General features: G+C 28.7%; 1 protein-coding gene across 3 annotated transcripts; it reads left to right on the forward strand.

Moving 5' to 3' along the window:
- Positions 1–3,609: 3,609 nt before the first annotated feature.
- LOC106409257 (YDG domain-containing protein At5g47150) lies at positions 3,610–5,569 on the forward strand. 3 transcript variants are annotated; one of them, XM_013849915.3, is made up of 2 exons: positions 3,610–3,886; positions 4,514–5,569. In XM_013849915.3, exon 2 carries the CDS (start codon positions 4,517–4,519, stop codon positions 5,513–5,515), a length of 999 nt encoding a protein of 332 aa, XP_013705369.1. In that variant the 5' UTR covers positions 3,610–3,886; positions 4,514–4,516; the 3' UTR covers positions 5,516–5,569. The 3 variants fall into 3 exon arrangements, with proteins under 3 accessions (XP_013705369.1, XP_013705368.1, XP_022561584.1); XM_013849914.3 differs by having other exon boundaries at positions 3,614–3,886; positions 4,517–5,569; XM_022705863.2 differs by lacking the exon at positions 3,610–3,886 and adding an exon at positions 3,928–4,136 and having other exon boundaries at positions 4,517–5,569.
- The last annotated feature ends 7,535 nt before the right edge of the window (positions 5,570–13,104 follow it).

Here is a 13,104-nt window from a genome sequence, read left to right on the forward strand (position 1 = left end):
TTTGATATGATTGAGAGAGTTAAAGATCAGTATCTACTTTGGTTTGCTTCTTTGTCGGAGTTAGCTGATGATCGAAGCTTCTTGTGAGAGGTTAAAAGGAAAGTTACATTGTTTATTTTAATGTTATGTGTTCTACAATACATTTGTTCAGGTTAATTATTTAATGGCTTTTGAGTTTTGACAATGATCTATTTCAAGAGAAGGATCGATCATTTTTGTTTTCGTTCTCAGACCATGACTTCAACACAGCGTTGTTATGGGATTACTAATGGTAAAGTCCAAATATGTTTTTCTGTGTCCATAACTTGTCGGTGTAGTTCACTGATGACTCTTGAGAAAGATTGAACCAACGCATTATTTTGCATTTCATAAGTTTATTATCCCATTCACGGAGTTAACAACTTCCACAAATGCTTGTCAGCAAACACGATTAAAAATTAATCATAATTGTATATAAAACGTGATTAAAAAATTAAATATTGATTATTTATAATTTTAATTTAAAACTATAAAGCTTAAACAAAAAAATCACAAAACTAAAAAAAACACAGATGGGGTTTTTCGCGGGTTACCCTAACAAGACCGGATTTTTTAGTTTAGGGTATTTTTGGGCGGTTTTTTTCGGGTTCGGGCCGGGCCGGGTAATTTTGCCCATCACAACATCCATATTTATAATGTAATGTAATTTTTAAGATAATAAATGTTTGGTTTAAATATATAATTTATAAGAACTTTGTCAAAAATAAAATATAATAGATCAATTTGTAAATTTTGTAAGTAAAAGATATTTATCATAAAATAAAAAAAGAATATTTTTTAGAGTTAAATATAGAGTAAACCATTTGAAGAAAACTAGACTCTATTTTAGAGTTACTTTATTTTAGAGTAAAAACTACTCTAAAATAGAGTAAACCATTAGAGATGGTCTAAACAGACCGGCAGCTAGACAATTTAACAATTATGTTATGTAGTTTGACAGCTAGACAACTAGGAGTTAGACAAAAAGTAGCTGAATGATAACAAGTGCAAATAAATGATATAAAGAGATATGAAGAATGAGTAAATGACTTCCTTTTGAGGATGAATATGTGGATCTTATGTCGGAATAGATGATGAATGTGTGAGATATTCTTCCCTATTTATTATCTTCTCATTTTCTCATTTTTCTCTCATGGAGAGTTCTTTTTAGTTAAACAACTCTCCTCTTTTCGTATTTGATTTCTAGGTGGAGATAAAGTCATTTATAGCTATTAATTGGAAGGGTCAATTTGCTCGATATTCATATGAGATCTGACAATTAAAAATATAGAGATGCCTCGAGAAATGTGTCAATTTGTGACCTAATCAGACGTTATAGTTCTTCACGGCGCGTGAGCGTGTGTATTACCATACGCTAGAAACATATACTATTCTATGTATAACACATATATATAATACATTATTTCAAACATAAAATGTAATGGTAGAAAATAATTTGAGTTCTATAGTACTATTTATTTATAGGGTTTAACGCAGTTTAAGCAGTGAGCAATATTAAAGAACATATTTATTTGTAGGCCAAATGTTTAGTGTAAAATACATTACGTAAAGAAACAATATAACTTATATATTACAAAGAATAAAAATATACAATTCTATGTTTGATAACTATAGAGTATATCATATGAACGGATATATGAACAACAAAAAAGATGAAGATAAAAGGAGAAGAAAAAATGCAAAGATGGAGATTATGGAAAAAAAATTGGAAGAAGAATTTACAGAAGACGATGGAAAGAGAAAGAGAGAAAGAGCGATGTAGGGGAGGAAGAGGGAAGATGACAAATAGATAGAAGAAGATGGGGATGTCGAATAGATAGAAGAAGATGGGGATGTCTAATAGATAGAGGATGGGGATGTGTGTGTGTGAGAGAGAGAGAGATAATGTATAATTCTAATTCTATTTTACACTTCGTAAATAGAATATAATACCACAATATATTATCTGAACATTACATATTAGGGAGATAGAGAGTGAAATAAAGAGAGAAATGGGAGGGAGATAAAGATGGAGACTGGAGAGACTCATAGAGGGCGAGATGGTGATTGAAGAAAGATACTGAAGAAGAGATGGAAGAAAGATAAATTATATCACTATTGTTCCGTTTTGTCTTTCGTAAATAGAATAGTACAAAGTCTTATTATAGCTGTATATATTTAATTTATAAATATATGTCAATTTTACAAAATTCAAAACATGTAAACTACAAAAACAAATCTATGTTTTTTATAAGTATATAAAAATTCAAATTATATTTTTTTTAAACTTAGAAAGTGAATTAAAAAAGAGAAGTGAAAGTGAGAAAAGATAATATGACAATTAATACATAAATATCATAGCTTAGTTGTTGTTATGGTTAGAGACTCCATTCCATTTAAATCCTACCATGTATATGCGTCCAAATTTCTCTAATTGGAATAAGTAATCATATTGAATTCAAGACTATTGACAATGATTTGGTCAAAGGTTTGACTTGATTATTTATTAGCTCTATGTAATATAGGCCTTTGAATGTTAAGGGGCTTTTGGGAAGAGATAAGTCTGAGATAGCCGAATCAGATTTGCGGCTTAAACCGAGGGTTAAACCCGATTCTAACAGTTGGTTACTAAAACACAAAAGAAAACATATGAAAGTTGAGTATTGCATCGTATTAAAACAGAAGTCACAACATTGATTCATGTGTGATTTTTTTAAAAATGGATCTAATGGACCTATTCCTAGAAAGTCATGTTACATTTAATCTCTAATCTTATCATTTAAATTTTGGGCTTACCAGAAATTTTTATTGTGTTATCAATAATTGGATTTAAACAATAAATGATCCATTAGATTTATATATAATATAAATTAAATAGATATAATTTAATGTTGTAATACTATACATCTATATGTTAATTATTTAAATATTTATCGATGTTAACTTTTAAAATTATAAAGATTTTTTTAAATAACAAAAATCATATTATCTAACAATGATTAATCTTTACTACCTTAAACCAATGAAAACAAATTTTAAACTATATAGTTTATTTTAAAAATTAAACAAAAACTAAATGTTTAAATATTTACTCGATAATATAAATCTATAAAGCGAAAAGTTTAATTTTTTAAAAACTTTCTAAATTTTTGAAATGTTACAATATTTTTGAATATGACAATAAAACAATATTTTACTAATTTTTATATATATAGTTACGATTTTAATAATGAAATAATAATCCAAAAATATATATATATAAGAAGATACAAATACATGTGAAAGTTTGAAACAATCTATTCAATAAAAAAAATATACCGTAAACTTATTATGTTTTAAAAATTGATAAACACATATATATATATTATAATATATATCAATTTAGAATTGAAAACAAAATATTTATATAAAAATAAATGAAAACAAAAATCTGCGCGGTTGCGCGGATCGATATCTAGTTAGCCTTATTATCCAAGTAACTTTGTAAGTAAAGCATAGTACATGACATTGGAATCATTATCATATCAAACGTGGTCTGTCCACCTAATAATAAAGTATATTTGCCATTTTTCAGGTTCATTTTAATTTTTAGAACATCACCACAACCCTTAATTAAAGTTAAAGGTATGGACCCCAAAACATCAGAGACATTAAGTACACATCTTTGTCTATTTATCAAACTCTGCACCAACTCATCATATTCAACACTTCACCAAAATTTCACGTGACTTCTCCTGAGCCAAATCACCATATTTTCCAACACTTCACCACAAGCCGGAGTCATAGCGCAGGTTGATCGGCTCATCCAGGACCGTCTCTTGTCTATCCCACCATCGCCACGTCACCTTCTTCCCCGTCGCTTCTGCAGGTCTTCTTCTCCCTCTCGTCTGCTGTCTCCTAATGTTTTTTTTTTTTTTTTTTTTGCTAAAACTGTCTCCTAATGTTTCCTCTGTTATTGCTTCCTCTCTTTTCTAAATCTGTTGTAATAAGTGCTCTTCCACATTCTCTGTAAAGAGAGAAAAAAAAACAGCTTTTGGCATGAATTTAACATTTTACACCCAAAGAAAAGACGTAGAAGAGTAGATCGATGAGTCTTTACTCGTGTCGTGATTTGTCTGGTAATATCTTCAAAGTCTTTGTTTTTTCTTCTTACTCAGTGAACTTTCTGATCTTACATTTAACTTTTTATTCCTGATCTGTCTTCTTTGAACTGGATTCGTCTTAGGTCTAGGTTTCATCTTTTTTCCTCTTCTCCAAGAAAATGAAAGTGGATTTAAATCCTATTTGCTATTTTTTTTTTAAAATTATCTTTGAATTTCCTCCAACGATCTGTAAAAGGTGCATTTTTCTTTTGTAAAAGGTGCATAAAACCAATTTTTTTTTATAAAAGACTTCTCTCTGGATATTTTCTAGTGAAAATGTTGCCTCAAAATCTATAGAAATTGTTTTGAATTAAAGAAATTTGATATTGTGTATTTTGTAATGTTTGTACAAGAAGATGGATCGTGCTCGTAAGCGACCAATTGTCTATGCAATTCGTGATTTTCCACCTGGTTGTGGAACTGCTCCCTCTAATGTTCCTGACAAAGATCATTTCAAGACTCCAAGAACAAGTGATGATGTTGTTGTCGAGAATCCGAGTCCTGATCACTCTGATGCAGATTCAGAACCTAGTGGAGCTTCTCTCATAGAAGAACAAAAGTTTAGGACCTCTAAACACGATCGTGGTCTCAAACAAGAATCCCCGTTACGAAGCTCTTATCATGGTCGTGTTCTTGGAGCTCCTAAACACAAAGGAAGTTGTTCCAAACAAGAACCAGAGTCTCAACACTCTGATCATGTTGTTGCTGCACCTCCTACACCTCGTGAGAAAGTTCTTGAGGTCTTGCGTGCTTTTAAAGATGTCTACAGAGAGCTGGATCGAAACAAACAAGCGAGACGCGGTGGAGATTCATTTGACGCTACGGCTAGAATAGACATCAAAGCACAAGCTTTCCTAGAGAGCGAGGGGAGACACGTGAACACAGAGAAGAGAATCGGACAAGTCCCCGGAATCAACATTGGCGACGAGTTCCAGTACAAAACAGAACTTCGTCTTGTCGGGCTTCACTTCAAGACCATGTGCGGGATCGACTACATGGAAGTAGGAGGTGTGAAGTACGCGACATGCATCGTTGCCTCTGAGGGATATGGTTACAACGATAAGTTTGATGCTGGTGTTGTGATTTATACAGGTGAAGGAGGTAACGTGATAAGCAAGCATGAAAACAAAACTGAAGATCAGAAGATGCTAAAGGGCAACTTAGCTTTAGCTAACAGCATGAAACACAAGACCGAAGTGAGAGTGATACGTGGCATGGAGAGATGGGATGGTAAAGGGAAGCGTTATGTCTATGATGGGTTGTACTTAGTTGATAAGTATTGGTTAGAGAAAGGAGTTAGTGGTAAGAGTATGTACAAGTTTAAGCTTTGTAAAATTCCTGGTCAACCTCGTTGACTTGGAACCAATAATATTTACTTTTTGAAATTTGATTTTTTTTTTTGTTTAGTAGTGACTTGAGTTTCCTTTCTACAGCTGAAGTTCAAAGTTGTGGGTGATTAAGAAGCTAAACTCGGACTCACATCAGATCTAAACAATTATTCACTTGACTTTTGTTTTCATAATATTTGTATCACGAAATCATATTTCATTTGAAGTCTGCTGAGAGATTTCTCTAACGTCTTTTGATCAACGCATACGTTAATTTTGTAAATGACCTGAGGGTTTCAATAATAACTTTATTTGAAGTTTATTAGTTATCCTTTATAAACAAAAAAGTGAGTTCATCTGAAATCTCCACCAAAACCAAGTTAATTTTTCTTTTAACCAAAAATTGAACTTTGGAAAGCACACTTGAGAAGAAATCTGTTGAAAAGAGACTTCCCTACAAGAAACTTTTCTCTCAGTATCAAATTTGTGTTTAACAAAAAAGACAAAAACATTATCAAAAAATAATTAAATAGTGAAGTCTGCTGTTCAATTGTCTAAAGATTTTAGTCAAACATGGAACTAAACTGTTGTTCTAAGAGTAAACTTCAAACAAATATCTACACTTTCCTACTTCGAACGAAGTATATTTTTTGTAATACTCAAAACTAACAATATTTTATATATTTAGTGTTTAGTGAATTACAATAATTTTATGTGTTTATGTTGAATGCATTTTAATTTATTTAATAAAACATTATGCGTTATTTTTTAATTAATATTTAGTTAAGAAATAATTATTTAGTTATATAATGTTTTTTTTCATTTTCTTGAAAGGATGAGACTAAAAGTTAGTTACAATGTTGTCAAAAAATATTTAGTTACAAAAAAAGTTTACTTAGCTGTGCAATTTTTATCAATCAATATAACTCTAAAGTTATTTACTTAACTATGAAATTAAGAAAACGAGGAAATCCTACAAATAACTGTTATAAATATATAAAATCTAACAGTTTTTAAAAAAAAAAGTTATACACAAAGAGAATATCACAAATTATATTTATTATGATAAAAATAAATATTTAATAATCTTCTTAATAAATACCGTTGAACTATTTTTTTATAAATTGGTAAAAAAATGAATACGTCTGAATAAAAAGAAATGTTTAATAATCTTCTTAATAAATACCGTTGAATTATTTTTTTTATAAATTGGTAAAAAAATGAATACGTCTGAATAAAAATAAATATTTAATAATCTTCTTAATAAATATCGTTGAACTATTTTTTTATGAATTGGTAAAAATTGAATACGTCTGAATAAAAAAAATATTTAATAATCTTCTTAATAAATACCGTTGAACTATTTTTTATAAATTGGTAAAAAATTGAATACGTCTGAACTTGACAAAATGTTAGACTAACTAGGTCCGTGTCCGCGCTACGCGCGGATATTGTGTGAAGTTAAAATTTGTGTATGACCATAGTTGTGGCTGTTTATGGTTGTTGTTGCAATAGATTTAAAGTAATTTTAAGAAGGAATATATGAAATTAAGTATTTTAAGAAGGAATATATGAAATTAAGGGTGCAACTGGTTATTCCTAATTGGAATGTTAGGAATAAAAGGAATGATTTTTTATGGAATAGAAAAAATTGGAATGATGTTAAAAATGGAATAAAAACTGAAATTATAAATGGAATAAAGATTCCACACATTCCATTCATTCACAGAGGTTTAGAATCATGAATAAAAGGAATGACTTTTACAAAGGATTTATTTTTTTGTTCCATTCCAAAAATGGAATAAGTGGAATTGATTTTGGAAAACATTCATAATAACTGGTAACTAATTCATGGAATCCCATGGAATGATCCATTCCAAATGATTTTATTCCAAAAAATGTCATTCCAGTTGCAGCCTAAGTATTTTAAGATTTATTGTTCATTTTTTTATGCAGATGAAGTGGGAAGTGAATCGATAGAAATGTAAAAGTAGAGGGGAGTTTCTGTTTTTGGTTGTGTATAGTGGCTTTCTGTAGTAATGGAAATTAAATTAACGTGTGTGAAAATTAGAAATACAGTAAAACATCTATAAATTAATAATCTCTATAAATTATTATATTTTGCCAATCTCAACTTAGGTCAGTTTAAACTTTAACACAAATCAATAAAATAATAAGATAATAGTTTTTCTTTAGAAAATTCTATGCAAATATATGGTCCCTTTAAAATTAGGGTAATTCTCCTAAGTAGACTATTTTCAAATTTTTGTCATAAAAATAGACCACAAAGAAAAAAGTGACCAATTTTTTCATTTAATAGATAAAATGACTCTAATACTCTTATATTTAAAAAAAATTAATTTTTTTTTTGTAGTTTTAGATTATATGTTTTCAAATTTGAACTTTTTATAAAGTTTTTTTTGAATTTGTTTTTATTTGTTTTCCAAATTTCCTTTTTGTAATTCAAAAATACTTTTTAAAACTATTTTTTAATTTTTATTTTAATTTTTTTAATATTTATTTTAAATTTATAAATTTTAAAACTCAATCCTAAATCCTCACCCCTTAACTCAAAACCGTAAGGATTGAATTAATTAACCCTAGGGGTATAAATATTTATTTACCCCTTTAATGATATATTTTGGTCATTTTGATCTTTAAAGTTTGTATTTGTGATAAAAACCTTTTTAGTGCTATCATAGGGTATTTCTCTTAAAACTATAAATTAATAATTTATCTGTATACATGTTTTATATAAATAAGAACGTATTATTATATTGTTTGTTTTATATATTTTTGATGAGATTTAGTATATATGTTTTTTTATCTATATACATGTTTTATTATTATCTGTATATATGTTTGTTTATTATATTTAAAACCGCATTTAAGTTTTATGCAATACATACATCAAATAATATAATAAAATTAATATAAATTCAATTTTTTTAAAATAACAATTAATGTATATACACTAAAATCAGATATTTTCTTATCTTAATATTTATATCTTAAAATATGAAATCTAAATAAGGAAATTTTTGTAAATTAATATCTCTATAAATTAATAAAATTTCAAATTCTCAACATTATTAATTGAAATATTGTTCAGCATTATGGTGTTTTGAATTTGGAAATAATCTTTTAAAAGTGTGTTTAGGCTTCCATTAATAAAATTATTGGAAATTAAGTAATATTTGCACTAACTAATAAAACATATAATGATAATTTGAAATTTTGCATTATGATTTTTTTAGATATTATTATATTAATTTATTTTGTTATTCATGGTTTGCATATTTGCATGGATGTCCATGCCAAAAGATGAATAATTCTATTTCAATGATTAGTGATAGTATATATTTTAATTATTTTTAATAAAATATATGGTTTCTAAATATATGTAATTTTTTGTAACTTTTATTATTATTTTTATGTTTTACTCTTTATTTCCTTTTTTATATTAAAGATTATCAACTCAGACCGAATATGATCCCTTAGAAAATCTGTATTGTATGGATTTTTTTTCTTGAAAAAATCGTATGGAAAAGTTGATGTAAATATTTTTTATAAAGTTAATAAGATTATGTATACATGTACATATATATAATATATTTCACTAAAGACTATAACATATAAAGTGTATATTGTCATGTTTAGAAATTTAGTTAAATTTGTTTTGTAGTATCTAATTTTGTATGCCATGAAATATTTAAAACCAAAATTTTGCCATGTTGTGTTTTATTTCAAAGTTATAATAGGGCTGATTGGTTGGGATGTAATAAGAGACTTTAGCTTTAATTTTTACTTATAACCACAAAAAATTACCAATCTTGTTTTATCTAGTCTTTGAAGATAAAGTAAAAAAAAAATGGTTGTAACAACCTATCTAAAATATTATTTTGTAAGCTCTAGAGAAAAAAATACTGTTGTAAGAATATATTTCCATTTTTATTATTTTCATTTAATTATTACAGCTACATTAGATACAACTACATTAAATGCACCTACATCAAAAGAATCATACAAACAAATTTTATAGTAAAAAATAAACAATACTGAAAGCTAAAATATAATATTTGCATTCGTTATTTTTATTTTTTATATTGAAATTGTAATTTTAATTATGTAAGAGGATAAAAGTTAAATTTGAAAAATGGAATATAAGGTTAGCTTATAAAATTGTTGATTGCACTATCTTTCAGTACATTTTTATTTTGGTTATTTAACCTAATTAACCCTATAAAGATTGGATTATTTTTGTTTGATGTTTCTCATTATGCTTGGTTCGCACGCATTTTAACAAAATAATGATATCCTAACTAATATGCACAATGCATCGTAAATACAGATCTCGGTGTTTAGAAAAAAACATGGAATTAACCAATATAAAAATTCAGCTTAATGAGAGTGAAACGACTCTTCAGTTCCCAATTCTCAATGGCACGTGTGACTGCAAGGACCCTTTGAGGTAGCCGTCCTCAAAGTATCCTCTTCGATCCTTTATCCGCCTATGTTCTTGTTCATATGTTGATCTGTGATTGAACGACAGACCATTATATTAACAGAACAAACAGAAAAATCTCACAGCTAAGTCAACATAACAGATCACGAACAAAACTCTGTTTTGAGGCAAGCTGTTTAACAGCAGATGGAAATTATTGGCTGACCAAATCTAAGGTTGTAAGTTTGCAGTTCACTAATAGTAGAAAATACTTATATGCAAGGGATGAACCTCATATCTTCATTATACTTTCTAAGTTCATTAAAATTAACCATAGATTAGGAAATTAATTAGAAGCTCTGAATTAACCATGCGATCATAAAGTCACTGTTATGCTCCATTGTGATGAATGTCACATGCCAGCCAAATACATGTACATATTGAACTTTGGACCATCACGTTTCTTGAAACAGCTGTTCATAACTTCACATTCCTCAGAGAAATGATGGTAAAATATTTTAAAACAAACCTTAAAGGCTTAAAATATTCAAAATCTAACAAACCATGAGTTGGTTACCTTTTGACTTCTCACTAACTAAAGCTGTTAACTATACCAGTGCTTACATGAACGTAGATACCATTAAACTTCATCTCTCGTCTCCGATCTAAAACGGTCAAATCACAAACACATAAGTAAAACAAATATCAGAAATGCAGAGCCTAGATTCAAAGCTCGCTGTGTCGTTGGAGGATGAATTTAGTGTCTCGTACCTCAATCTCAGTTGTAGGGCTTTAGTTTAAGAAGAATTATAATCTGGAAAATTACAAATAAGATCGAGTATATTTTTTAACCCGACAAACATTCTTCTACCTAGCAAAATGTAAGATTGGTAGATGTTAATAAAATAGGTCTGGCCCCCATCAAATCCGCAGAATCAATCAAGATAATAAGTCAAGCCAAAGAGTCAGTTTTACGAAGCAACCACAAACTGAATTAAAGAAAGCTGAAAAAAATTTCATGTTACCATGAGATATTGACCGAATATATACATGATTACATCAACAGGAGGATTTAAATACGAAGGATTCACCAGGGTAAAGACGGTCCATCATGAAGACTGTTGACGAAACAGTGAACGCCACTATAGGGATTGGAAGGATTTGTCCAATGGATACAGCAACTTTCTCTGCGTAACCTCTACACAACTGAGACAAAGAAGGCATCAGAAATTTAAGACTTTAGTTATTATCAACAGCTAAACATATGAAAACGGATTACAACCAGAAACGTCTCCTACACTAACTCACTCAAATGTCCTGTTACTGAATACTAAGTCACTAAGAATATGAGTGTGAGAATCGAGCAGTATATTCACACTAAGCTTATAATCAATTTCACATATATCAGTGGAACTTGACACAAACTGAGTATTATTATCCCTTACCACAATCTTGTAAACTAAGTAATATCTACCTGGTCACCTATTTCAAGCTAGAGTTGACTTGTCGATGGATTTGATGGATATGAATCACTCGAGAGCGGGTATGGCTAGAGAGTAAAGACCACGTCTCTGGAGAGTATCAGAGTGATTCAGAGCAGCGGCATAAATGAGCTTCGACGAAGTTGTTTATATAGGAGTAACAAAAGGAGGTGGAACGATTACAATTTTATGAAGAAAGAAGAAAATAACAGAAATGAATGAGTATGATGGGTCGACATAATTACACAGTAATGGCGAGTTGGATAGACGGTTGGATTTTCCGAAGGTGAACGATGACGGCGAGGGAGAGAGTCGAAGATCAATAATCAATTGGAAACATTGATTTTTTCTAAATGGGCCATTTCCTTTTATTTCAGCCCAGTCGAGTTGGTCCTTTTCTAGTTTTTGTGCGTAAACAAAGTGATGATGTGGCAGATTCAAATCTCCTGATAGGTGGATTATTTTTGAGGACGTGGAGGCTCTCTCCTTTTAGTATATTCAACTTTTAGTATAGTATAGATGTGTTTGCCTATTTAGACTCTTAAGATAAAAAATTGGCCGTCTCCGAAAAAAAATTAAATTTGGTGACTAAGCAAACTTAGTGATCACCTGATCTTCTCCTATAAATAGACACCGTACGTTCCATTAGTAATTATATTTCACAATACACAAAACAAATCTTCTAGCAACAAAATCTTCTAGCAACAAAATCTTCTTCAACGTAAGTGTCTTGAAAGTATATAGTTATTGACAAGTTTGTGAATTTCTTTTCAATTGTTGCGATGTTAACATTGACGATGTTAGACCATGATTAACCCGAGGTTCTTGAAAGAACCTCATTCTAAGAACCTCGGGTTAATCATGCTCTTAGCTTTTGAGATGAGTTAAGAAAAAAATCTCAATTCCGAGTGTTCATTTATTTTTTAATGATATGTCAAATCGCTCTAGATTATCGTTTTCAACTATTCATACTATGTGATGTTCAATAAAATTTCATTGATCATGAATGAAATTATTAAGTTATGAACATTTAATGTTAATATAAAATTATATTTTAAGAAAATTTATGTTTATATTTGAAAGTTTTACCATCCATATTTTTACAAGATTTGATAACCTATTAATTTAATTTCATGGGCTTTTATTTATCAGCTATAATATACCAGTATGTCATTAATTGGTTTCTTTTGAGTTTTTTTACCCAAAAAAAAAATTTTAGTTGAACTTGATACAAGTCTTCTTTTTCTATACCGTGGAACCTCTATAAATTAATACTCGATAAATTAATAATCTTTATAAATTAATAAATTTTACCGGTCCTAAGTTAGGACCGGTAAAATTTGACACAAATCGATAAAATAATAAGATAATAATTTTTCTATGTAAATATATGGTCCCATTAAAATTATAAATTAATAATATATATATACATATTTTATATAAGTAAGAACTTATTACTATATTGTTTGTTTTATATTTTCAATGGAATTATCTTTATATTATCTTAACACTTAATATATTTTTGAAAAGATTTAGTAATATTATATCTAAAACCAAATTTAAGTTCTATGCAATATTTATTATATATACCAAATAATATAATAAAATTAATATAAATGTCAAATTTCATAAAATAACAATTAATGTCTATACAATAGAATCAAATATTTTTCTTACCTTAGAATAAATAT

Source organism: Brassica napus, chromosome C7 (genome assembly GCF_020379485.1).
Source record: "Brassica napus cultivar Da-Ae chromosome C7, Da-Ae, whole genome shotgun sequence".
NCBI classification, from domain to species: domain Eukaryota; kingdom Viridiplantae; phylum Streptophyta; class Magnoliopsida; order Brassicales; family Brassicaceae; genus Brassica; species Brassica napus.

What these genes read in the sequence shown, in the direction of transcription:
- LOC106409257 (XM_013849915.3), top strand. Translation starts at nt 4,517, where the DNA reads ATGGATCGTGCTCGTAAGCGACCAATTGTCTATGCAATTCGTGATTTT.